The 26,156-nt window shown below is 33.8% G+C and overlaps 1 protein-coding gene across 8 annotated transcripts in view; it reads left to right on the top strand.

The window, feature by feature from the left end:
- ULK4 (unc-51 like kinase 4) overlaps nucleotides 1–26,156 on the top strand; it is a 248,917-nt gene that overhangs the window by 11,603 nt on the left and 211,158 nt on the right. For 7 of the 8 annotated variants that reach the window (XR_012659008.1, XM_075083469.1, XM_075083468.1 and 4 more), the window contains 12 exons: nucleotides 2,110–2,211; nucleotides 3,039–3,122; nucleotides 4,043–4,118; nucleotides 4,743–4,838; nucleotides 6,569–6,693; nucleotides 6,813–6,882; nucleotides 8,381–8,480; nucleotides 8,967–9,071; nucleotides 11,104–11,164; nucleotides 13,158–13,339; nucleotides 14,783–14,829; nucleotides 15,643–15,721. Coding sequence is in view for 7 of the 8 variants with exons in the window: in XM_075083469.1 (XP_074939570.1) it covers nucleotides 2,110–2,211; nucleotides 3,039–3,122; nucleotides 4,043–4,118; nucleotides 4,743–4,838; nucleotides 6,569–6,693; nucleotides 6,813–6,882; nucleotides 8,381–8,480; nucleotides 8,967–9,071; nucleotides 11,104–11,164; nucleotides 13,158–13,339; nucleotides 14,783–14,829; nucleotides 15,643–15,721 (1,127 nt within the window). In the remaining variant the exon portion in view is untranslated. The remainder of the gene's footprint in view (nucleotides 1–2,109; nucleotides 2,212–3,038; nucleotides 3,123–4,042; nucleotides 4,119–4,742; nucleotides 4,839–6,568; nucleotides 6,694–6,812; nucleotides 6,883–8,380; nucleotides 8,481–8,966; nucleotides 9,072–11,103; nucleotides 11,165–13,157; nucleotides 13,340–14,782; nucleotides 14,830–15,642; nucleotides 15,722–26,156) is intronic. The other variant, XM_075083467.1, reaches the window with a different exon arrangement.

The raw sequence follows: 26,156 nt of genomic DNA, 5'->3' as shown, positions 1-26,156 counted from the left end.
TATAATACAATTTCAATATAACATAACTGGAGATGGCTTATTTTGAATTTCTTTCTGGAGCTTGGCATCAAAGCCCTACAGTACAGTTTAATGTACCAACTATCTATCCTGAGCATGTTTTCATTATTTTATAAACTGTTATTGAATTTTTTTTCTTTGTAGAAAAGAAATAAAAGCAAAATTTCAAGAACTAAAAAAACCCCCCAAATCCTAAAAGAAAACCAAAACCCCAAATTGAGTATATGAATGAAATCTGAAATGTTTCAAGGTAGCTAATTAATTAAAAATATTAATTCTTCATTTGGTTTTGCTGAGGAGGCTTAATTATTAATTGCTATTTGATGAAAACTATGGTGGAAAGAAAAATCCTGTGAAATACCTTTCGGCCTTGATGCATTTCACATATCATCAACTAAGTACAACTAGTGGAATTAGATGATGATGATCACTAAAACTTTGGAAGTTCGGAGTTCAAACTAGAACTGGCTTTCCTAACTGATAAAATTGTATTTCTGGTATTAAGTTGATATAGGGCAGTGTATTTAAAAAATAAAAGTTTAAACGAAGTAGTAAAAAGAATCACTTATTTACAACTTTTTGTGCTGCAGTTACAAAGTAATAATTGGAGAATGAAGAAATAGCTGATACTGGAGGTATGAAAAAAGTGATTTAAAATTAATTGTCTTTGTCTCAGAAAAATTTGAGCTAACGAATTATTTATAGACTTTTTAAAAAGTCTGTGCTGCAGATGCTTTCTGTAAGTTCTAGGACTAAATTCTGTGAACTTCATTTTAAGTGTATATGCAAAATTCAGTAGGTGCTACACAGCACTGCTGCGTCTTTCATTGGAGGCTTTGCACTGCTGTACTTTGATTGTCCTTTTTGATGTGAATGGTCCCAAGTGATTTCTAGTTTGAGGCTCCACTGTTACAGTACTTATTACTTAAGAATAATAATTTGTTTTTAAAGTATGAGAAAGTTACTGTGCTTCAGTTGCAACAGGTAGATCCATGCAAATGCAGTAGGCTGCAAACACTATGTCATTTTTTTCGTCAAATCAGAAAAATTCAGAAACTTGGTTTTAATCTTCCGAATCTTTTATTAGTCAGCATCTCAGAGCATCTCACAGACCTCTGTTTCCAGGATAACGATGTGTCATAGCAGTTACTGTTATCAGGAACAATGGAATTTTTGGCAATATTTTATGGGAACAGAGAGAGCTTTCTTAATACTTTGCTTTCTCCTGCTGAAATTCCATACTGGAAATACTAAGACCAGGACCAGATCTTTATTCAGGAAGAAATACAAATCTAATCTCTTTCCTGTTGCCTTTTAGAACAGCTGTTTTGATGTGTATGTTTAATGACCTTTTGTCACTTAAAAAAATAAAACCCAAGAACAAAAGAATCCAAAATAAGCTTTTTAAGGGACTATGGAATTCACATTTTTGCTGAGTTTGTGTAATTTGTTAGAGATTTTTGAGAACCGAGTTGGTGTTTAGATGGCAACTACTGTAGAAATAAGACCTGTGTATTTCTTTTTCTATATCAAGACAAAAGGGGTGTGTAAGCTGCTGTAATTTGATATGTGATGTTTTCATAGTGTTTTCGTGTGAAAATAGCTATAACTAGTTTAGATCAGTGATCCAGTTGTCTAGCTACCTTGTTTTTGTAACAGTTTTTTAATTTCATGAAGGTTTATATCTTGGGATAACTTTTTTAAAAAACAAACAAACCAACCTAATGTAATTATTTCTATTACTGACATGAGAATTATGTTGGTTAACCATTCTGCTCAATTTGCTTGGTTCTGGAAGCTGTCAAAGTATATCAAAACATACTTTGCACTAATCACGTGTTAGAAAAGTGTAGCACAAGCAGCTTGGTTAATAGAAGTGAAATAACAAAATAGCATATATAATCTTACGTAATTCAGTAGTAGTATAGGAGAAAGTGTCTTTGAAACTACTTACATGTGGTATTTCAGTTTTCTTATACAAAGTAGAGATAATCCTTAACTCACTGAAGTGTGGAGACAAAGCTTGAAGTTTTGAACAGGATAAACCATGAATGAATAATAAAAGTGCATTATACATACTGTATTTTGTAGGTTCTCTGTTATACACAGCTCCAGAAGCAATAAAGGGAGAAGACTTCTCCAAAGCCAGTGATCTGTGGTCCTTGGGATGTTTACTTTATGAAATGTTCTCAGGTTGTAAGTTTGTGTATCTCTTTAATATCTGTGATAATGGAAACATAGGTCGTGGTTCCAGAGTAAATTCTTGTTAATTTTCTAGTGAAGTTAAGACACAGAAAAACTTAGGACAGGTTGTAAAGATTTCTTGAAGTATATACTAACTGTACTTAAAAAAAAAAAAGGGAGTTTATCAAATAATCAAGTGAAGTAATGCTATTAAGTTGTCCTTTTGACTGTGATGTAAATAGTATACTAACCAACCTGTATCACTTAAATACTATGATTTATAATTATAGCAGTCTCAAATTCTGACAGTGTAATGTTTTTAATCTCCTCAGTATTCAACTCTGGGTGCATTAGTTTGACCCTTGAAAGAGAAAACTCTTTCACTAGTATAAAACTAGAGTCTTTGGGTTTCCTGCACTGGCTGCAGCTGGAAGGAAAATTTCGTGATAAAAGACAATTATAGTGAAACCTTCTGAAGTCTTAAACAATACGCTGCTCTGTTGAATCAACATAGTTACTTAGATATTGAGACTTCTGCCTAGACCTTCTCCTGTTGTTGTTTCATTGCTGATTCATACAGGGCTATCATGGTGATCTCCATGAGGCACCTTTGATGCCTGTTCTGTCCTTGGTCTCTTTTGCTGTCCATGGTAGAAGAATTTAATGCAAGGTTTTCTATTTAAATTGGCAAGAGAACTTGATAAATAGAATTTGGGCTGAGGGAATTTATTTCTTTGGATGTTTGCTTACAAAAATGAGCTCTTTGTATATTATTGCACCTGACAGCCATTTTGAAGTTTGCCTAATTTGTGAAATACACTTCTGTTTGTTTGTAGGAAGACCGCCGTTCTCCTCAGACAGCTTTTCTGAATTAATTGAAAAGATTTTATATGAAGATCCATTGCCACCTAGACCAGAGGGTAACATTCTGTTATTGTTTAATGAATCAAATCAGAGTAATACTTACAAGGTTAAAGTTCTGTTTTGTAGTATTTCTTCTGAGGCTGATTGCTGGAATCAGCTGTCCAAAGTTAATGTTAGCATTGCCTTCCTTCCCTGTTAATGATGAATGCTTATTTACCTTTTGACAGACAGGCATATCATTTAGTGTTAAGAATTAAAAGTAAATCTACCTTCTGGGATGGAAGTTTTTTATCTCAGTCATTCTGAGCATCGGTGGTATTCATGGAAGCACTTAATATTTAGTGGCCCTTTTCAGTCCAAAATAATGTAGTGAAAACGGTGACCTGTAGAATTAAAACTGTTGTTACTTGTTTTAATTCTAAGGGAGATTTTGTTTTCAGAGTGGGTAAAGTACATTTCATAGTTCTGACCTCTCAGAAGTAGAGTCTTTCTCAGTTAAATAGGAATTTTGGAAACCTCTTTTGTATAATATACTGCAACAATGGTCCTCTTAAAATTGTCATGGTTGGGGGAAATTTAATTTCAATTTAAGCATATTCCAACTCCACTTTATTTCTTACTAATAGCTATATGATAATTGGAGGGTGCTTTTTTTAACATATAAACAATTTTAATTAGTTTGGAGACCAAGCATTGGTAGCTTGTTTGGTTTGTTGGGGTTTTTGGTTTGGTTTAGTTTTTGTTGTTGTTGTTCTGTGTTTTTTGTTTTGGATTTGTTGGTTTTTTTTTTTTTTTGAGAATTCTTTGAAATGCAAAGAGTGTATATTTAGGATTCTTCATAGGTTCAGATTTTTTCAGATGAAATTACTATTAAATAAATTTTTCTATCATTATCTGTAGGTAATTATTTGATCTATATTGTGTGATGTTTCTTTTTGCTGCCAATACTTATCTTCTCAAGTACTTCTATTTACAGCTTCTCCTTTTTGCAAACCTTCTGCTGAGTTCATTAGTTTGCTTGATGGCTTGCTTCAAAAGGATCCTCAGAAAAGGTAAACTGTCTAACCCATGACAGTTGTTTACATCCATCTTTTTTTCACATCTGGAAAAAATAATTGCTATGATACTGTATATACAGTAATTTGTAGAGCACAAAGAATGCAAAAATTATTTAATCCCTCATAAAAGAACAAATTGTGCTTTTTCTTATATGAAGATGTACAGAATTAAAGTTTTGATTAAGTATATCTTTGTATTTTTGTAGTTGGTGCTACATAGATAACTTTGTAGCAGACATGATGGGTAGTTTTAAAATTAGATGTCTTTGCTTTTCCAGAGCAATCTATTTTACAAGGCTTTGATTTATAGGGGATATAGTTATATTTTTAAATAACATAACATTATCAGTTACAGGGTAGCTCAGATAATTTAAATGTTAGGATTGGCTGTGCAGTTTCTTTCATTTTTAGTCTCATACCTCTGTTTTGCCTGAATTATCCATTCTGATTTAAGGCAAAAATCTGTCCTGTAAGAAAACTCATTTGTTGACCAAATAAAAGTGACCAAAAGGATTAATTGCTCTGTAGCGTCACTGGGTTCAAAACCTAGTTCTGGTATCTCTCTCTGGAGCTGTACTTTGCCACCGCTTTTTCAGTTTGTTTGTTGCTTTTCAAAAGGTTAAATTGGACAGACCTGTTGCAGCACCCATTCTGGAAAGGATCCCTTAGCCATTGTGGTGGTGATTCTGCAGACCGCTGGGGCACAAGCTCAAGGTACTAAATGTTCAAGGAAAACTTCTTGTATAGTAAACCTAAGTGAACAAATATATAAATATTTTTATTATGGTTTGTTGTGAATTTTCCCACTTCGGAATTTTGCTTAGGATTTTCATGTTGTTAACTAATTGATTAATGGAGTTTTACACCATTCAGTTTTGGATGCTTAGGAATTACCCTGTCAGTGTATTACACTGTTCACTTTCAACAGACTCCCTCCTGCTCTCATTTTTACTGTTTATATAACAATGAAGCACAGTAATTTGACTTTTTTTTAAAAGCTTTTGTAGAATCTTATGAATATGGGTCAATTTTATCTCTACTGAGATTTCTTTCTTTGTTTTTTATGCATTAGGCTTAAAGCATCACAAAGCCTATCAGTACAGCATCTTAGATTTGTGGTTCAGCCTTATATCCATGCAAATGCAGCTGACCCATATTCTTTGCTTATGACATAAAGCATTAATCTAAGGTTTTTTTCTTCTATATTTGTAGTACTCTACAGTGCTATATACACAGAAAAACCCAAACCTTTTGTCAGTAATAGGCTCTGTGTATTAAAAAGTTAGGCTTCTTCAAAACTTGCTGTTTGTTGTTTTTACTTTTGAATTAGGATATTTAGTGTTGATTTTTATGTTATTTTGTTCTAAATATTTGAAATATACTTTAGGTTTCAATCTAGGGAACTAATGTGAAAATAGTTTTCTTTTAGAATGCTGAGTAGTTTTGTGTTCTGACTATTTTAAAATTTGCTCTTGTGTTGTTTAATACCTATTTCTGATACCAGTGCTACAGTATTTTTGTTATTAACATTTGTTCTAGTTTGAAATACAGCTGTTTGTCTTTTATTACGACTTTCACCACCAAGGTAGGTAAGAAATCAAGATTTAAAGTTTATACCAAGAGTAAGAATTTATTCAAGGTTTTAACAAGACTTATGTCAGTCTCCACCACAGTGCTCATCTTTGAAGAATTCTCAGAGAATCAGAAGAATCTTAATCTCCTACAAAATATCAGGCTATTTGAATTTACTCTTGAGGGTTTTCTAATGCCTCTGAAATAGCTGCTGGTATATGTGCTGATTAACAAACATGGCGAATGCAGAACATGGTCTTAACATGCAAGAGAAGCTTAGTACTTTTTCTTTTCCAACTCTGAGGCCCATGTGTTTTTCCTTCACAATCTGGGTTTGATTAATATTTGATATCTTGGAGACCCTTCAGAAGGTTATATGACCCAGTTTCCTGTGGATAATACAGGGGTATATTTAAAAAACCCAAACAACCAAAATCAATACACTTGCAAGTAAGCGTGACGTAAATAATAAAGAAAAAAAAAGGTAGTTTTTATTGATCTAAATCTAGGCTACTAACGTCATTATTAGAAGTATGTTTGTTGTGACTTTTTGCTGTGAAGATTGAATGGTCTCTAAAGCTTTTAATATTTCTTTATAGCTCTGATATTATCGGCTAATAATTTAGCTTTTCTAGTTTCTTTCGTGCAAGTTCTACAGAGGAAGCTACACAATTTTTAATACTTTCCAAGTAATTTTCTGTAAACTTATTTTTCATCATTGCTGTTACTAATATAAAAAGTATGTGTAGCACATATTACAATAGTATGCTGATCTAGAGAATGACAGCTAAATCGTATGCTAATAAGTGCAACAAATAATGGATATGATCCCTCTTTTTTAATCTGTGTAATTAATATCTCTTATTAAACAGCAGTGAAGACACAGAATCATCTGTGTCTTGGAGTGCCAAAGAGCCAGTGGATACTCATAAAAATCTAGATAACCTGTCATCCTCAAGAGCAGATAATAAGCTACCAAGCACTTGTCTCAAAACAGGTAATATTATTCATTACGTTATTTTGAGTCCTGTGAATTTTGTTAGTCTTGCTAACGTGATTATTCCCTATGTTTTATTTTTAATTTCTGAATGCAAATTCATGTTCTCTTTTCAATAGAAACTCAGACTGAATTGCGCCCAAAAAATGCAGTTGATAGTGAAACAAATGAATCAATATTTCTTCTCAGGTATGGAAATCCATATTTAGAAAACCCCTGAAACCCTTTATGGTTTTAGTTTTGGTTTCCAACCCCTGCCCTTGTCTCTTCAGACATTTTATTGTTCTGTTTGTAACGTCTTGTTATCGTGTTTCCTTTGGAATTTTCTGTCACCAGTTTAATACTAAGACACCTTTGAAAAGCTGCTGAAGTGGTGTGTGCAGTTAAAGCAATTCTCTTACGTCTTTGTTACACTGGTTTTTGGAAGTAGGCTTTTGATTTCTTATCTGTCTGTCTAAACAGAAGAGCTTATTTAGAACTTTCTTTCCTCCTTACTTTATATATATGAGAATATGCTTTGACTATGCTTACTTTAAATAACAAGAATAACCATTCAGCTTATGATCTGCTAATAAACTCTGCCTGCAGCTTTTCATCACAAGCTGTTGGTAACAATCTACTAAGTACTACCTAGGTATTAAATAAAAAATAGTGATTTGTTTAACAGTGATTTGTTTTAGTTGAGGGCTGATTCTGAATCTTTGTACTAGCTTTCAAGCCAAGAAGATTATTTAGTAAAATAGATTTTGTTCTTGTCCGCATCAAGCATAAATATTCCAGTTTAAAATTAAATAGTCCTTCAAGCTTCATGAGTAACCTGAAATAGTGCTATTGTGCATGACAGTCTGTCTGTTTTTCCAGTTATTTCTGTTGGTTTTATAAAGTATTGCTCCTCAACTTGCTTACAGCTCACAGCTAAGACCATGCTATTAGTAATTTAAAATGGCATTTGCTGTTTGCTTTAGGAATCTGCTCAGACGAAAGGCTGCAATGCCATTACAAATCCTCAGTATAACAACATGTCATGCAAATTATCTCAGGAATGAGAGTAGGGAAAAAATATTTTTAGGAACAAGAAAGTTGATTTTAAACACTTGGATTTAATTCATGTATACTATAAAAACTAAGTTCACCAGCAGTTTATGAAAATGGCAAATTTGCAGTATTCTGGTCTCTCCTTTCTTTGTTTTCTAATTAACATGAGATTTTTTTAAAAAGAAAAACTGCAAAGTAAACTCAGTTCACATTCATACATGAGAATAGGCCATTAATTCCCATTACTTTGCCAAGAGTTGGCAGTCAGAAGGGTATAACATGAAATGATTGCAATTTTTTGTGAAGTAGTTTTCCTTGTATGCTGTTTGTAATTGGGAATTAAGATAATTTTTTTAGCATCCAGTTTGGAGAACTAACTATGGGTGAGAAAATAATCAGATTGCATTCATTTAACAAATGAAAAAAGAAACCATCCAGTCCTTCCCATTTCTAACTGACAAACAAATCATAACTTTGTGAGGACATATCTAAAGGCAGATAGTTCATGTTTAGCTGATGGAGCAGGCGTAGCATCGTTTGTGTTTGTCAACTTCGAAAGTTTACAGTATGTCATGAAAGTTTCAAAAGAGCAACAAAGTAGTTTGCAGTGAAACTTAATCTGTATTCCTTGCTGGTTTTTTTCTTTCTTAAGTTCTCGTCCCACTCCTAGAACTAGCACAGCAGTAGAAGTGAGAGATGCTACTACTGCTCCAATCCAAAATTTTCCACAAAGAGATTCATGCTTGAAAAAGGTGAGTATGAAAATTATATTAAGGGATGGTGGTATCTTTATAGTTAGAATTTTAGCCTGGAGTCTGTGGCAAAGTAATCTTTCTTCTCACATAATTATAACAGGAAAGGAGTTCCTATAGTGTGCAAGTTATGTAAAAAAATGTGCAGAACTTCAGATGTAAGAATTAAGGAAGATGCTTAGTCCACTTTTTTTCCCCTCAGTGTATAAAAGAGATAATGCCATCTTCTTTCTTCTCAGACTAGTTTTTTTAAACTTGGGTTGCAAGTTTTTTGGACTCGGTACTTTTTCTTCCAACATTTTTTCTTTATAGTGACTTTTAGATGGCCCTATCTGCTACTACGCAATGAAAAGTAATTTAGAATATGTTGTTTATATGGCCAAACTGTGTGGTATAGTGTGGAAATGAAATATTTTGGGAAAGAACAAAAGCTTTTTTTTTTTTGTGCAAAACAATTTTTTTAAAAAAACTTTGTTCTTGTTCTAGGTTAAAAATATGTGCTCAAGTCAGCAGGATATGGAGTCAACACTGAAAGAGCTCATTTACAGTGAATCTGATCTTATCATAACACCGATCATTGACAATCCAAAGGTACGGCAAAATAAAATATAGGATTCAGGAACTCATGGGTGAGGCTATTTTTGCAGATAAATCTTTAATCAGGGTGAAACTCCTTTCCTGTATTTTATAATTCTCATTTTAAAGCAGTTCCACCCAGTCATCTGGCAAGCCCTCCTGCAACTTTTGGCAGTCTTTTAGAATCCTATTGTGTTGCTAATTTGAAGAACAGAGCTATTTTGGGATTGAATACTAATATTAAATAATGTTTTACAAGAAATAGAGACTACTAAATGCTGTGTTCAGTGCTTGTGTAGATTTGTTTTCTGATAACTTGCTTAGATCTATTACTTAAGTGAACACAAAGCTGAGTGTGTTTTGGTATACTCAGAACAAGGCCATCTATGAAGCCTTCTAGATTAGGAATAACTAAACTTTAGACATGATTATATTTCTAATAAATATAAACTTATTTTCTCTGGAAAAGAAGACCTGAAGTTACAAGACATGTCCATCCAATTTCTGTTGTACAGATTCTAATGTGATAACAGTTTGTGATGAGTCTCTTCAGCAGAGCCTGACACTTTTTTGACAGTAAAGGGAAGACCAAAAAAGAATCAGAGCTCTGCACTGCAGTGACAATGTAATATGCGTGTACGGGCACATGTGTAGTATTGGATGGAGTGACAGGCAAGAGCCCCTTTAGTCTTCCTTTTATTTCTGTGGGGAAAAAAAAAAGAAGTCATTTTAGCAACTTTACTTAGTAAGCGGCAGGTGCAGGGAATGCAACATTTTTCATTAGAAGTCAGCATCTAGCCCATTAAGAATGTTTAACAGCTTTTGGTTGCTGGATTGCTTTAGTATAACAATTTTTGTTTGTTTGTTTTAATGGACTTCCTAACACTCTCAAAAAATAAAGATCTTATACAGATAGATAAAGTAACTACCCAACATTACTATTTTAATGTGTTTGGGCTGGGGGACAGTTTTGCCAGTGGAGAATTTCAAAGGTAATGATGCATCTGAGTGCCACCTCTGTAAGTTCTCAGGTCTGTCTTGGGGCACCGACATGAAGCCTTAGCCCTTCACTGCTTACAAGTATAAGAGATAAGGGGTAAGTGTACATACTGATGTGCACACAGAGACTAATCTCCTTACTACACAATGCCGGACTCAGAATTAATACAAAATAGCCCACTCAATTCCAGGGACATGTGATCAGAGTCATTGCATACTTGGTGATCTTCAGACAAAGGATGATACTAACACCTGGTAAAGCTGAAGAGCTTGCAACTTAATCTCCTGGAGCAGGATTTAAAATTCTGCCAGCATCTATTAAAAGCTAAAATGTCAGCTTATATTGTAAAATTTCCCTGTGTTCTGCAGATCTGTGGAATTGAATACCTCTTTTAGAAAATAACTCTAGTAACACCTAGGCTTCATCTGTCAAAGGCTAAATTCCAGTATACAGTTATCTCTTTCGTATGCTTTAGTTACTGAAAATCACACTCAAATTCTCAGTCACTGAGCAGTCATCCAATTTCAAGATGTACCAGAAAATAATGTGTTGTGGGGGCAGAAAACCCCTATAACTTACAAATGACTTTATTCTACAATGATCTAGTGAGATATTTAAAAAAAAAAAATATATATATATATATATATGAGTTTACTGTATGGCAATGAATTGCCAAAACACTTAATGAACTCTCAGCTGCATAGGTCCTTTTTGTAGCTTTTGAAACACAAATGCAAGTATTTTTCTGCATACAAGCAAGATAAACATGTAAACTAAAAAAATCCTATCATTTTGTATTCCCAATTAAAAAAAAACTTAAATGGAAGTACTAATCATTTAATTCTATTAAAAACGTAGAGTTAAATCTCAACTATCTGCTTGGAAGAAATACATACCAGGAAACAATGGAAAATGCTTCAGTAATGAGCAGTGGTTTGTATACCCATCCTGTAGGATTTTTGCATCTTTGTGTTTTCATGTTCAACTACTTATAGATTTCCAGAAATGTATTAAAACTAGTTGCAATGTGTGTGTTTATTTTTCCAGATAATGAAGCAAGCACCAGTTAGATTTGATCTGAAAACTTTACATATACCAACATATTCAGGTATGGATCTGCTGAAGTTGTTGAAACTTAAGTTTTGCATGTGATGGTGCAACTTGCTATCACAAGACCTCTACCCTCCCTTTGCAGATGATGAGCTATCACAGTTGGGAGGACTCATAACTTTTGTGAAACTGAAATTGCATATATATAATCTTTTTAGCTAGACCCATTTTGAGTAGACTTTTCAAGTGCTAACAATTACATGCCCTTACTTTCTCTTCTGCCTTCTTCAGTTACAAGCCCATGCTCAAAAGCTTTTAAAATAAGACAGTCAACACTGTTTTAGTGAGGGAAAAATAGTATATATTTTTCCCGGTGTTATTTTTTGTAAACAACTGAGATATAACTGAAATATTCAACAAAATAGATTAAAATTTGACACAGGTAGAGAAGCAAATAAAAACAGGGCCTTAAAATGTTCAGTGTTGATCAGCTATAATATTAGGCAGCCTTGCCAGTCCCACCTTTAATCATGAAATGTTATGGGAGTCATGTCCCAAAAGATAGTGTGGAGTTGTTTGGCATTTGATTTTTTTTTTATTAGTGTTGGTTTTTAATGTCTAGAAGGGCTGCTGTTATTTCTGAAAACAAAAGTCTGCTCATTGTGATGACTGTAATGTTTCTTCCCCTGGAAAATTTCCTCTAATCTATTTAAGGAAGTAGTATTATACTTTACTGTGCTGGAAGAGGGATGTCAGCCAGATATATAGTCCTCCTAGAACCTCTTCTTTGACATAAAGGTTCCTCTTTTTTTCTTTCTGTAAGGTATGTATTTTGGAGAGTTAATTTGTTGAAGAAATTTTATAGGTGGAAAGGAATACAACATCCCCCAGTCTCCCAATCGAAATTATGGTAACAAAATATTTTTAATTTGGCTAACATCCTAGGCAAAAATGATCAGATTTAAGTGCCTAAGGGGGTGGTATTTGATTTCATATTGCATTTAAGTAGCTAAATTATCACACTGATGTTCTGACATATTTAACTATTGTTGTCTGTATTTATTTAATACGGGACAGTGTTTTTTTGTGGTTGTAACATTTTCAGAATTGTAGCTTTTTTCTGGACAACTTTCTGATTGTTTTTGAGGACGTTGAATTTGATGCTGTCAATAATTGTCAATAATGTCAATATTGTCAATAACGATTCAAGACAGTATAGGAAAATTAAGAGAAATACCTGAAATCCAAACCTCTTTTCACCTTTACTAATGTAAGTTATAATTGCCTTCATTAGCAGGTGTTATTACTTAAGTGTAAAATTGGAGTAAGAGACAGAAGACATGCTCTTAAATATTCAGTACTGGAGCATATCAGGATGGCAGATAAGTTATGAATAAATAACTAACCAAAACTGAGGGAATATATGGCTGCTAAAGTTATCCACCAAGACTGATAATTAAGTCTGAAAATTCTCTATTCATGTACAGTGGTCAGTGAATTGAACCACAGGATTTATGTTAACCATCCTAGTGACTTGACTTCGTGTTCCTCCTGAAGTTTTGATACTACTAAGGCTTAACTACATGGGTACCTACCTATATGAATAACTGTATACACTTTTGGTTTATTGATTCTGGGGAGATTTTGCTGACTTTCATTAGGTTTTGCCTCAAAATTACTCTACTGAAACTGCACTTTCTTATTAAGAATTAGTTATGATTAAGGACAACTGCCACCTTTCCTAAATACAATGCTAAGAAATGTTTACTTAAATGAAATCCAACGACTTAGCAGGGTTGCACTTTCAAAAATGTTTTGAGGTCCTTATTGCTGTATTTTTGTGCTTTTTTTCACTTGTTATTTCTTTTTTTGATGTCTAAAATCTTCAGAAGTGAATTATAACATTTGTTTAATATTTATTTTAAGTACTAAAATTATAATTAAATTCTAACTTTGGAACTTCTTTATTAATGTTAATGTTACTTTCTAGTGTGTTAAAGCAACATCAAAGATCCATTATCTTTAACTATTTGTTTGCTTCTTATGGTTAGCTGAGAAGTTATCGTCTATGAAAGGCATGGACTGGAATGACTTCTTGCAACGATTATGTTCACTGCTTGATTCCACTGAGAAGAATACAGGAGCAGCACGTTCTAAACTGAACTTACTGTACTATCTGTGTACTGTGGCTGTCCACAAGGAAGTTGCAAGCAAGTTAATTAGCTCTCAGCTGGTAAGTAATAAAGCTTTGAAGGAATCAACATGGTTTACATACTTGCCATTGTAGCAAAAATCATCTGCTTTTAGTTATATTTTGAGAAATCACAGGTGTACTGAGAAAAATAATAAGGCCAATTAAGTACAAAACAATGAAAAAAATTATTAAATTCCATGCCAGGTTTTTTAAGAGCCGAGGGAAACTAATTTTTTCTCTTACGTTTCAGATATGTTTACATATTGATTTGTTTTATTAGAAAGTTGGGGTAACAACTAACTTTGATGGAGAGTGTGAAATAACATCTGATGAAATGTTAGTCTTTGTAAATCATTGACAGAGAAGACTGAAAGAAACTCACGTTTAAATTGTTAAATCAATTTTTTTTTTGGCCATATGTCTGAAAAGAATAGCAAGAAAAACTTTCTAAAGAACATACAGTAAAACTTCCATTAAATAGTGCTTCAAAGAGTGAGCATGCTCTCTGAAGAGGCTGTCTTAGAGTATACTTAAATGGTGGCTTCACCTTTCAGGAGCCTCTTTCTGCCAGACCAACAATTTTACTAGTATCCTCTGTAGTGGTTTAACATATTTCTTAAAGTATTGCATGTGCAGAAGAGAAATAGACTTATTTTTGAAATTATGTAAAAGCATCACAGAGGCTTTCTTGATATGTGCTCTTTGCAGTTTGTTTAATAAACTACCTCATTCTCCTACATTTATACTAATGCACGTAAGTCATATTCTGACACATGTAATAGCTGGATATAGGGATATTAAGGGCAAAATTGCACTGCCAGAAAAATTCAATGAAGAACATAAAGGTTGGAAGCAATGGTAGATCTTTTGCCATAGAATTCTTGTGAAAACAGGAAACAGAATTGTTGGAAGGTTTATTCCATTATCATTGGAGAATTTTTTTGGGGACAGTAATCCAATAACTGAATTGCCAATTAACAGAACATTTTAGAAATGACTTAGTAATTACGCAGTTTGGATCTTAAGTGGCTGATTATGTGTGCTAACAGTCCATTAATTATTCTAGAATTTGCCAGCTATTTTTGTCCATTCTCACAAAATAAATTTCATTTATTAAGCACTTGTTGGGTAATACTGTTCGACGATGCCTGTGTTTGTAGATGAAAGTATCAGATATTTTTTCCTCTGCATGGTGTTACTCATAATTAAAAAATGTTGGGTTTTTTTTTAAACACAGTGATACATGTTTAGCACTTTAGTTTAAAGCAAGAATATAGAATTAAATTGTATTTTTACTCTAAGCCTTTTTCTTTTTTATCAATGTTTGGACAGTATCTACAGTATTTGTCTATGATAATACTTTTTGCAAATGTTACCCAAATACATTCTTATGAAATTACTGACAGTTTTGGTTTTTTTAGCTTTGAGACATATCAGATCACTGAAAATCATTAATGTTTGTTTATCTTCTTTAAACTATAGTTTCCTTTATTGATACAGCAGCTGCGTGCAGCTGCCAACTGGGATATGTAAGTAACAATTATTTTATATTTTCAAATACAGGATTATCACTGAATTTTATTAAAGAGTATCTTTAATAGGGTATTTGAGGGGTGTTTTATCTTGTCAGACTGTTATGGTACCTGACTGGCAGTATGATTGTCTATATAACATTGAATTTTTTCAGCATTGAATTAATATTTTGCTATTTCACAGGACCAAAGATTATAGAGTATCTCTAAAATTTTATCTATAAGTTATATAATTTAGTGTATCAAATAGTGTTACTTAAAATCACTGAATAAACTAACCCATACCATAAAAACAGTAAAATTACTATAGTGGTAGCTTCTTCTAAATGCCTGTCAGAAATATTTCAATGTGATAGTGCCCTCTGCTGTTTGTTTCATAAATGTTGATTTCATTATTCCAGTTTTTTCTTAAATGCAACATTTAAAACTGATTTGCTGATACAGATTTAATTTCTGTTTTGTCAGCTATACTGAAAAGTTGAAATGATCTATAGGGGTTTTCAGTGTTATAAGAAAACTGAAGATAAACATGACTGATTAGTAAGACTGTAACAATCTAAAGAATCTTCATTCTTCTGTCCTAAAGGAAAAAGTCTTTATGCATTAATTTATTGCTATATTGAACTGAAATACTGAAATCATTTGATGATACCAAGAAAATAGAAATAAGAAGAAAATGTGAGTTGTAAATAGCACTTCAAGTATTTTCTGCTCTTAGCAATCTGTGTAAAATATAAACAAGACATAATTAGTTTTGTGATGTTTTTGAAATAGTTTTATGTACCTACAAAAAATTTATTTGATATGCAGACGTGCCAAAGTTGCTCGAGTAATTGGTTTACTGGCATTACATACATCTGAACTTGGAGAAAACGTACCTGTTTCTGAGGTAACTGCTTTCCTTCTTTTGGGGGGTGGTGGTGGTGGAAGTTAGTGCTGTTACTACTTACGTAAACTTTCACAGCTTTTGTTTTTTTTGAACGCTGCTTTCTTATTACTCATATGTATAAATGGGAATATAATGAATTCAATTAATTTCATGTATAATTTTCTGGGTTTATTCTATGTGGTTGTGGTTCTGTCCTACTAACCTGTGGCAGAACTACCCACCAATGATAAAACTCTAGCCATTTTCTCTCTTTTTCAGAAAATTTAGTCACTGTCTTACTACTTATGCCTGTGTGTCTGTAACAAGAAAATGTTGACATATGTGGTTATCCTGAAATATAATTATTGTAATTAGTATAAAAATGGTACAATTGATTCCTTAGAAATCCTTTTTCCAAAAAGTAATTGAGATGGGAGTAGGTAAGATTCCTCACAGTTCTAGAAGAATTATGTAATGAAGGGCAAGTAATTTTCTTTGGAGAAGAAAAATCTTTTTAATCTTTTTTTTTTATTTTTCATTCTCAGTAGTTGACTTAAACAGAAGACTGATCAGACAAAGTGACCTTACTCTCTTTTTTTTGCATGTGACATGCACACAAATTTTGTAAACTTGACAGAATCTACTATTTAGTATCTGTTTAAAGTATGGATGTGACATTAATACTACTTCATGAGGTGGTCAGGATTTTAATGTAATGGGTATTAATTTCAATGTGAGAAACTACTGCTAAACACACATAGCAAATATGTCTCCATACTGTGCAGATCTGGCCTGTAGGAACATGTTATTAATTAATAGCTGACTTTTTTTGGTAATGCAGCTAAAGGTTTTTGTGTTGTTCTAGGTCTCTCTGGTTTCTTATTAATGAATATAAGAATGATTATTATTATCTTGCTATGTTGCTTAACACTTCAATTCTGTAGTGAAAGCTGAACTCAAAAAATTATTGTTATTATCTAGGCTTTTTTGTTTGTTTTATAAAATTACAAAGTGGGGAAGGAGTCATTATGGTTAGTCATTGAAGTCCCGTCAAAGGCTTTCAATACTGACAGTTGCATGTCAGCTGACTTCGAGGTCACAATTTAAGTGTGCTCTTGTATGTGGCAGATTTTTCCTGACATTTGATTTTTAAAAGTTCCAGTGAAAATACTCAAAAGTAATTTTGATATGTCCATACAACTTTCGGCTTTAGGTGTTTGAGGTGTTTAGCACTAATACATTAAGCAATAGTTTCCCTAGCTTCCCAGTTTCCATCATAAAAAATACATATCTTCGCCTGCTTTGTGTATGTAAAAGCAATAGATTGAAGTAGTTTTACATTGAGCTATAATATTATTTTATTCAATATATTTCCAATTTTTTCCATATGAACATAAAAGTAATTCACAAATAGAGTTTAGCATTTTTAGAAATATTTGTATACTTCAAAAAACAAGTCTGAGACCAGACATTTAAATGGAAGGACTAGAAAGGAAAAATAATTTTCATTATAACTTTCTGGCCCCATCTTTGTGTGAATTAAAATTAATTCTTATATACATTCATTGGAAAATTAAGGTTTTATTTTTTAAACTATTATTTTAAAATTAAAAAAATCTGAGTTAAAATACTATTCAAAAGGCATCTACTGTGCTTGCTGTAATGATATTCATTCCAAGTTTTTTCTGTCAAAATAATATCACAATATTACAGAAAACTTAGAATAAGGAAAAAAATTGAATCCTAGTATTTTCATGTCTTCAAATTTATTTTTGCTAAGTAATCTAAAGTCAGATAGCTGTAAGCAGTACACAAAACTTGATAGTTCATTTATAGGAAAAGCAGGAAGGAATTTAGGAATTTCTGACCTACAGAGTTGTGTTCCCCTGCGCTTGCCCCAAGGAACTAGATGAACCTGTGAGTTTGTTGAACATTCTTGTGGGCTGTCAGCTATCATATATTGTGTGATGCTTAAAAAAACCAAACAAAAACAACAACAACAACAACAACAACAACAAACAAAAACAAAGAAATAATAAAAAAACCAACAAACCAACCAACCAAAAAACCCAAACCCAAACCTTTAAACCAGTATTATATATTGTATTAAAATATAATACTGTAATTTATCCTCTTATATGAGCCAGCTGATGCTCCAGATGAAGTTTGGTGGCTGCTGTCATTCAGGAAATGTCAAAACCAAGTGGCAGCTAGTCAGAACAACATGATCTAAAATGACTTTCTGTGATTCAGGTCTTACAGACTAAAGATGGGAGTGATCTGTCTGTTGGTAGTTGTTGCTGTTTTTTGTTTACTCCTCCTTTCCTAAACTTCTAATACTGCTTCCTTTTTTGACCCATGTTAGATAGTTCTACAAAGAGATCACCTCTATCTCCCATAGCCCCAAAATTTTGGTCCCAAGTGTGAAAAGTCAGTTTAGAGCTTGTGAAAGGTGCAATTCTGGAATTATTCCCCCCCCCCCCCCCCCCCCCGCGAATGTGTACCATGCTATGTACACCAAGTTTTCTTTCCAGTTTTAATCGCTCAGTCACAGCCCCTTTGCATTTCTTTGTTACCTCATTATGCACTCATCCAGTTGTTTGTGATTTCTTTTGTACTTTAAAGTACCACAGGACCTAGTAGAGACTAGTGCAGGTCAACACTGTTGGCCCTTACTTGTTAAAATCTGGCTTTTAATTTCTACCCCCTATTGTTTTTTACCCAGTTATAGATTTACTTCAGGATAGTTCCTCTATCTTTGAGGTTGCATCTGCACCGTTGACCTTTTTGTTGTTGTTTTAAATGATTTGTTAAATAGTGTACATTAAGTCTTGAAAAAGTAGAAAAACTTTAGGAAAGAAGCCTCATCGTCATTTTACAGGCTAAAGTAAACTTTCACACCACTGTATGCCAAAAGCCTTTAATTTGTTGGGATTTTTTAAAGAATTGATGGTTTTCCTATTTTTTTAAATTTTTTTTTTTTAAGTTCTTAGGTAATCGGTGAACTGCAATTCGTTTCGAATGTAGCCACCAGAGGTCACTAAAACACAAAAATGCAAGTAAACTATTTCACAACTAGACAAAGATGTTAAGTGTGGAACTGTGTACAATCTTTATTCTGCTGATGTATTCTAATATGTAGGTTATATTAGAAAAAAAAAATACCTGTGAATTCACTTGCAGTTGATCTATTTCCGGTAGTATTTTTTTTAGAACAATACTGCATTGATTAGAAAAAATGAGCCTGATCTTAGAATACACAGGGAAATTGATCTCTTGTATGTATTTCTTCAAATCACATTCTTATATTGAAGATGAAGACATTTTGTGCAATATCTTCTATCTGGCAGTTGCAGTAAAAGTTGTTGATAAGTCATGGGTTCTTTTTTTCTGTGGAATTGCCCTTTACCAACCCGAAACATCATTTCTTCTTAATTATTCCTAGTTGTCTTAGGAAAACACCTAAACATTAAAGTTTTACTTTTGTATGTAGATTTGGAAATTGGTTCTTAAGGAAATAGATTCTACAAAAAAAAAAACTGTCTAGGATTCTTGGGAAGAAAAAAACCTGCTTATTCTTTATCTTATAGAACGAAAAATTCTTCCCAAGTTAGGGAAGCTTGCTTCATAAACGTCTAATTTGCCTTATTTATTAAAAGAAGCTATTGTTCTTTCTTCTCTGCGACTAGATTGGGCCTTCTGCCATCCAGGACACAGCCACTCTGATGTGAAATTTCAGACTCAGTCTTTTATTTTAGTAAGAGATGATAGAGCAACTTCACAGAATGCCTCCCTGCTGGGAAGGAGTGTCCTTCTCTGTCTCACGGGAGACCAGCCTCTTCCACCTATTGAGTCATGCTCTGCCTGTCCTTTTGGAGGCAAAAATCTAGGCCTTTTCCTTACCTCTTTTAAATTTGCTAATTAGGAGTATCGCTCTCACACTATGATTTAAGCAGCTGTGCCTGTTTTTTTTTTTACAGACTTGGGCCCATTGCTCTACTAAGTGTTTAAAGGGCTCACAGGACCTACTACAGCCTTCACACTGCAAGTTTCTTTGCAAAGCATTTGGCTTATGAACTTCCACGGTCAAATAAAGAAACTAAATATCCCATAGAGAATGAGATCCTATTAGAATATCTCTGTAATACTGAGTGTAGAATGTGACTCCTTTGTCAAAGCAATGGAATATCATGATTTCTGTTTTCATCCAAATTGAAACTCCATATGATTTGAGCCTTTTTGTTTCTGATATTTTGAAGTGCAATTTGATGGTTGTTTTCTACAGTTGCAAAGCAGCTGCATTGTTACAGGTGCAGTTCTATGACCTGTAAACCCATAGGTAGACTTTAGCTAGTCTGAATATATCTACTTTGGTCCTGGTCTAAGTTTGTTGTCATTCAAATTATTATAGAATGTTACTTCTAAGTCACGTTCCTAGCTGATCTCTATGATAACTCCTGCTCATATTGTAAGGAGATTTAAATAAAAATGGTTTCATTTGGCCATGTATTCCCAACCTATTTAGTTTTAATGTTGTTTTTATTGCAAAATTTTTTTAGTCTGCTGACAAATGGTAATAATTTTAGTGTATCTTTGCTTCCTCCAAGGGCACTTTCCTTGTTTTGCCCCGATACCTCTTATGTGGGGGGGAAAAAAAAAACCACCCCAGTTTTAAAAAAATAAAAATCTGTAGACAGGAGATGGAAGCTGTAGCAGAGTGCGTGCATAAATACTTACACATGTGCACACACATCTACTGTTTTGTAAAATGGTTATTTTAAGACCTTTAAAATTATCTTTCTGGCATAATCAGGATTCTCACTTAATACTTTGGGAACAGTGAGAAGAGATTCCATTTAAGTTTTCTAAGTGACTTCTAGTAAACTCTCAACCTCTATCATAAATTTCTTCAATTTATTTTCAACAACTCAGTCCGCTGCATGTAACTTACATACTTGCCGGGAGCATATGGGAGGAAAACAAACAAATATAAGACCAAAAATTCTCAGGTAAATTAGCCTCTGCTGGCAGAAACTTATGGTGTGTGTGAGAAAAGTTTTTCCAAGTTAATAAACAGAAAATGTAAATATAGTTAAATGAACAACAATGAATCTGTCAAGCATGGCAGTTCTGGATTGCTGGAGAAAATATTAAGATCTTTTATCAGAGCTGTAAGAAGATTCTTTCTTTTTTTTCTCTGTTCAAAAAATGAATTTTATCAATTCAATTAATCGGGCTTGTTTTATGTTTGAAGTCCAAAATAAGTTGGTTGTAGAAAACAAGAAAATTCTCAGCTAGGAAGCTGAAAACTGACATTGGTTGTTGCAGGATTAAATAAATTTTTGCAATTTTCTTAGATAAGTTGCCTCAGCAAAGCAAAAGCTGTACCCTTTTAAAAGACATCTAATTTACACTGTTTTCATAGTCCTTTAAATTTACTGTTTTCTTTGAGAGATGGAATAGTACATTTTTCCATTAAAATTACATCAGTGGTGCTTCCAGTATGTGTCTTTGCAATAGTCTTCAATTTAGAGTAAATTGAAGTAAATTTTTACCCACAGTAAAAATGCTGTGGGTTTTTTTTTCTGCAAGACTTATTTTTGGGATAATGAAGAACTAGGATCCCTTAGGACCCTTCTCTTCAGTGGATAAATATCGATATCTCTGGAAGGTAAAAAGCTATCTGGCAGACTTTTGTCTGTGTTTTCAGTATTTCATTCAGAATTCTAAGCATAATTATATTCCTCCTAAATCGGGGATATGAAACACCAAGTCAATGTTCTCCTCTAGCTACTTCTGTTGTAAATACAATACTGACCAGGACTATTGTAAGCTTCAGAGAGAACCTTCCTAGGGGAGAATTAAGGGTAACATGCACTAGGGGAAAAGACAGACCCTGAATTCACACCCATCTAAAGACTTCAGGAAATCAAAGGGCATCCAGGCACTGATTCAGAGTTAAGAGGGAAAACAGCTTCCCATCAAATGTTTTGATATTTCATTTTCCGCCTTATTTCTGTGAGCTTTCTTGCAAAAAAGAAGTGAACAAACGTGTGTGGACAGTCGGTAGGTGGCTAGATGTGGTGCTTGCTCGAGTTTTGAGAGACTGGTGTGAACCTCTCTGATCTGCCTATCTTTCTGCATCCCACATGTATATCTGAAAGTCACACAGTATTATGCAATGGAGAGAAGTATGTTACTGCATGTACTTACAGCTTTAGAGCAGAAGCACATATTTTGGGCTTCTCGTGTTATATCTGAATATTGGATTATTTGGGTTTTGCATTTGTTTTAATGAGATTGGTTTATTGTGTGGCAGGAATAGGTGTCTTAAAAAAAAACGTCCAAACTGGTGAATTGTTACTATCTGCTGTGGTCTTAAGGTGGATACTCAATAGAGGACTGATCTTGATTAGAAGGAGCTTTTTAGATCAGGCTCATTTTAACTTGCATCTGTTCTGTCATCTAGCTTGATGTGCAAATGCTTGTGCCAGCCCAAAGGAGGAGATAGAGCAAGGTTGATTCTGTTTTTATTGATGGTGACACTAGTTATACTGGCTTAAAATGACCAAAATTGTTATCAAACTCAGAATGAATATCAGCGTAGAGTAAACAAGAATATGGCATGGACTACTGAAGTGTGCATCCTCATCTTTTTCTTACTCGTCTTCCATAGAAGGCAAATTATACATTTTGTCAGTGTGGTCAACATTTTTTTTTTTTTTTCAAAAATCCATAGCCAATAGATCTTCCTGTGTGCATTGCTTTTCTCTGTCATTCATTCACCTGTCCTGCATTTAATTCAATTACTAGGACTAGATGGAGAAGTGAGAGCTCATTCTTCTTTAAAAAATAAATGTGTATGCCTGATAGTGAACTCAGAGTGGTCTTAACTTACACACCACTTCTGAAATTTCAGTGTATTAAAAATATTAGGTTTTTTCTGGGGAAAAAAAAGAATTTGAATTAAAAAAAATTGTGTTCTTATTTTTGGGAACACTGAGGCCTCTTGTTTCCTACTTGGGCAATCAGGTAGCTTTAAAGGTACGAGAGCATCAGACTGAGTATTTTGAATGAAATATTTCTGTAGTTACTGGGTATGACTTTCTATTTCCAATTATAACTTCAAAGTATTTTCTGATTTTTCAATGAAACTGATGTGCAATTTGGGTGTAAGATTGCCATATTTAAGTTACTTATGTATAGAATAACACATTATATCAGAGAACACTTTAAAAGGGTTCTTTGTAATTGGTTATGATGATGGAAGCATTTCATGTCTCACCAGACTGCTTGTAGGACTATTTTCACCATATATGCTTTCCTGTAATCACAGATTTTTGTTGATTCGAACCATTTGATATCTTTGCCCATCTCTACTGTAATAGCTTTCCAACAAATTCTGTGAGACTTCTGTTTAGGGTAACTTTGTTTTCTGGACCTGTGGCCCTTCCCACTATATTTTCATATAAGTATTCTCTGTTTAAAAAGAAATGAGTTTGTACCACAGCCTTTCTGTCAGTTTTATGTTGCTATTTGGTTTCCAGAGGCTTAAAAAACCCAAACAACCAACCAATAATGGTTTCATAGAAATTGGGTAAGAGGTTTGAAATGATTGCAGGGAAGGAGACAATGCTAAAATGGCTGGCTAAATGCTTCTCTTTTCTTTTTATGCTACCCCAGTTTTCCTGAAAATAACACATCATAGTATAGAATTTCGTATGGTTGTGCATCATGGGACAGAGAGATTGATTTGTCATGTGTTGTAGATTTAAATCAGATGTGTTTTTTCGCTAGTATTTTTTGGCATTATGGGTAGACTTTGGTCTTTGCTTGCAGCATCAATTTTTGTTGTTACTTTCATTGGCATACTGTGGGTGAATTATGGAGAATAGAAAATGAAAATTAAGGTAAATGTCAAAATGAATAGTTTGAGAATAGTATGTTTGTCTCATTTCTTAGATTGACAAAAGGTCTTGCACTTGCAAATTAATCAAATCATAGCCTAGTAACGGGAAAAAATTCAGCCTTTTCCTCTAAAGCACATGCTTGATTGACACAATTAGGCTACGACACAGTTTTGTGATAGAAATTGCACACTGGTGGTAGCTGAAAAGCCTGATTTCCTGCTGCCTTCTGATTACAGCGCTAAAAGACACTCAAACCAGGCTCAGTTTTAGGCAAGATCAGTTGTATACTGGTTTTAGTCCTAACTTTTGCTCTGAATACCAGCCCTTCCAGCTATAATCAGGAAAAAATGTGATTTTTAGTCTGAAACACATTTAAAAAGAACTCTGTAGAGAAGAATGAAATTTCTAGCCAGACGTTGTTTGGTCTGGTTTACATCTTCACTGAGCAGAATGAAGGAATATGCAATAATCAATAAAGGGATCTAATTTAAAAGAAAATTTATGGAAAACCCTCAGTCTATAGAATTTTTTAAAATATGATAAATTCCATGTAGAATTTCTCAATCTAAAATATCCTACATGTATATTTTATTGATGGACATTGGTCTTCAAGTATGTTGTCAGCATGGCTTCTAAATCAAGTGGATAACAGGCCCGCTGCCTGGAAGCAGAAGAATATGACTTAGAGTAATTTCACATAGAGTTAGGAAAAGAATAAAAAACCAGAAACATGATGTCCAGAAAAGACAAGGATGAATGGTAGAAACCTTCATATAATGATGATAGTTAAATATAGGGAAACAAAAAGGAAGAGGGGAAAAAAAAAAAAAAAAAGACCTCTTCGAATGCTCCTGCCAAATTTTGTTCTGTGATGACTGGTTTCTAGTTCCAGTTTACACTTTTAGATGTAAACCAGCTCCACCTGACTGCCACTGAAAATGAACTGAAAATTGATTTCCATTCTGCTTGAGGCATAGACAGTTTTTATCATGGTAAGGGTTTGCAGAATTACAAGTATGTTTTAATTTCCACTAATAACTTGCTGGCAGTCATACTAATAGATCAAAGATGGAGTAATACTGTAAATCTATACATTGCCACTTTACATCTTAAGGTTTAAAATACTTTCTCTTCTTGAATATGCTGTAGTTTTCACTTCTGGACTCCTAAAACTGCAGGGACACTTCTAGATATAGTTGAAATGGGTTGAGAATCTGCTACGGGTAATATATCAACTCCACACACTATTGTTAGGTAATGACTGTCTATCCAGATAAGAATCTTTCTTCTTTCTTCTCTTGTTATAACTGTACTATATCCATCCAGTTTGACAGCTAGTGTAAAAGGTGTAGGTAATTTATTGAATTTAAGATGCTTTTACCAGACAGTGTAGGACTTGCAGTTCCTTACTATTTACTTCACTAAAAGGGAAAATGTAGGCAGGTTGAACAGAAAAAAATGTCCTATAGGTAAGAAGGAGACTTTTTGTCAGACTATGTAATTAAAATCTGATTTTTCCAGGTAATGAACTTTCTTTCCCTAAAATTTATACCACTCTCTAACACTGAATCAAAATCTTTGGGCAGATTTTTTCCAAGTCTCATTTTTCCTTATGAAAGGATGAAAGAATATTTTAGGTCTTGTGCAAATCACTACTGTCAAGATTATAAGTAATCTGTGCACATGACAAAGTAGGAAACAGCTTGCCTTCCTCCTTTTAGGACATTTAAAATACATTATTAAAATTATATATTCATAAATACTTTATATTAATTAACAGTAAATGTATTTTCTAAAAATATCTGAATATATAAGATTATGCTTATAATATAGACGATGAGTCACAACTTCCTATTTCATAGCTCCTGTTGCAAAGGACACAGTGAAGACCTTACTTTTGGTTAACAGCCCAGACGCTCTGCCTGTCCAATACGTCACATACTCTGTGAGCTCCCATGTCCTGCACTTCTGTAACATTTGGTTACTTAAATGTGCTCAGGTAGGGTCATAGGGTAAATGTTAAGACTGTATACTCTCTAGAGAAAAAGAAGCCATTACCTGATTATGGTAAACATAGACTTGTGTTTGGGAGACCATAAACATTTAAGAATAGTGAATATCACCTATAATATGTGGTGGTGATCTAATCTAGAGTTTCTTCTGCCATAGTACCCCCATACAGTTCTATTAATCTTTGGATTCTGGTAATTTAATTGTGTTTTTCTTGATATAAATCTGTGTCGTGGTTTAGCCGGCAGCTCAGCCCCACAGAGTCGCTCGCTCACTCCCCCACCGGTAGATGGGGGAGAGAATCCGAAGGGTAACGCTCGTGGGTTGGGATAAGAACAGTTTAATAATTAAAATTAAAAGAAACAACAACAGAAATGCAATGTAAAGGAGAACAACGAGAGGCGCAAAGCCCCGGGGAGAGGGGGAACAAACCGCCGAAACAAACCACACACGACGCGACGCAGCCGCCTGCCGACCCGACGCGGCGCCGCCCCCGAGCCGCAACCTGCCCCTCCCTTAATATTCTGGTCACGGTG

The sequence above is a fragment of the Phalacrocorax aristotelis genome, chromosome 2 (assembly GCF_949628215.1).
Source record: "Phalacrocorax aristotelis chromosome 2, bGulAri2.1, whole genome shotgun sequence".
In the NCBI taxonomy this organism is placed as follows: Eukaryota; Metazoa; Chordata; class Aves; order Suliformes; family Phalacrocoracidae; genus Phalacrocorax; species Phalacrocorax aristotelis.
Note: the sequence above shows the minus strand (reverse complement) of the source record. Positions and strands in the feature narration are given on the sequence as shown.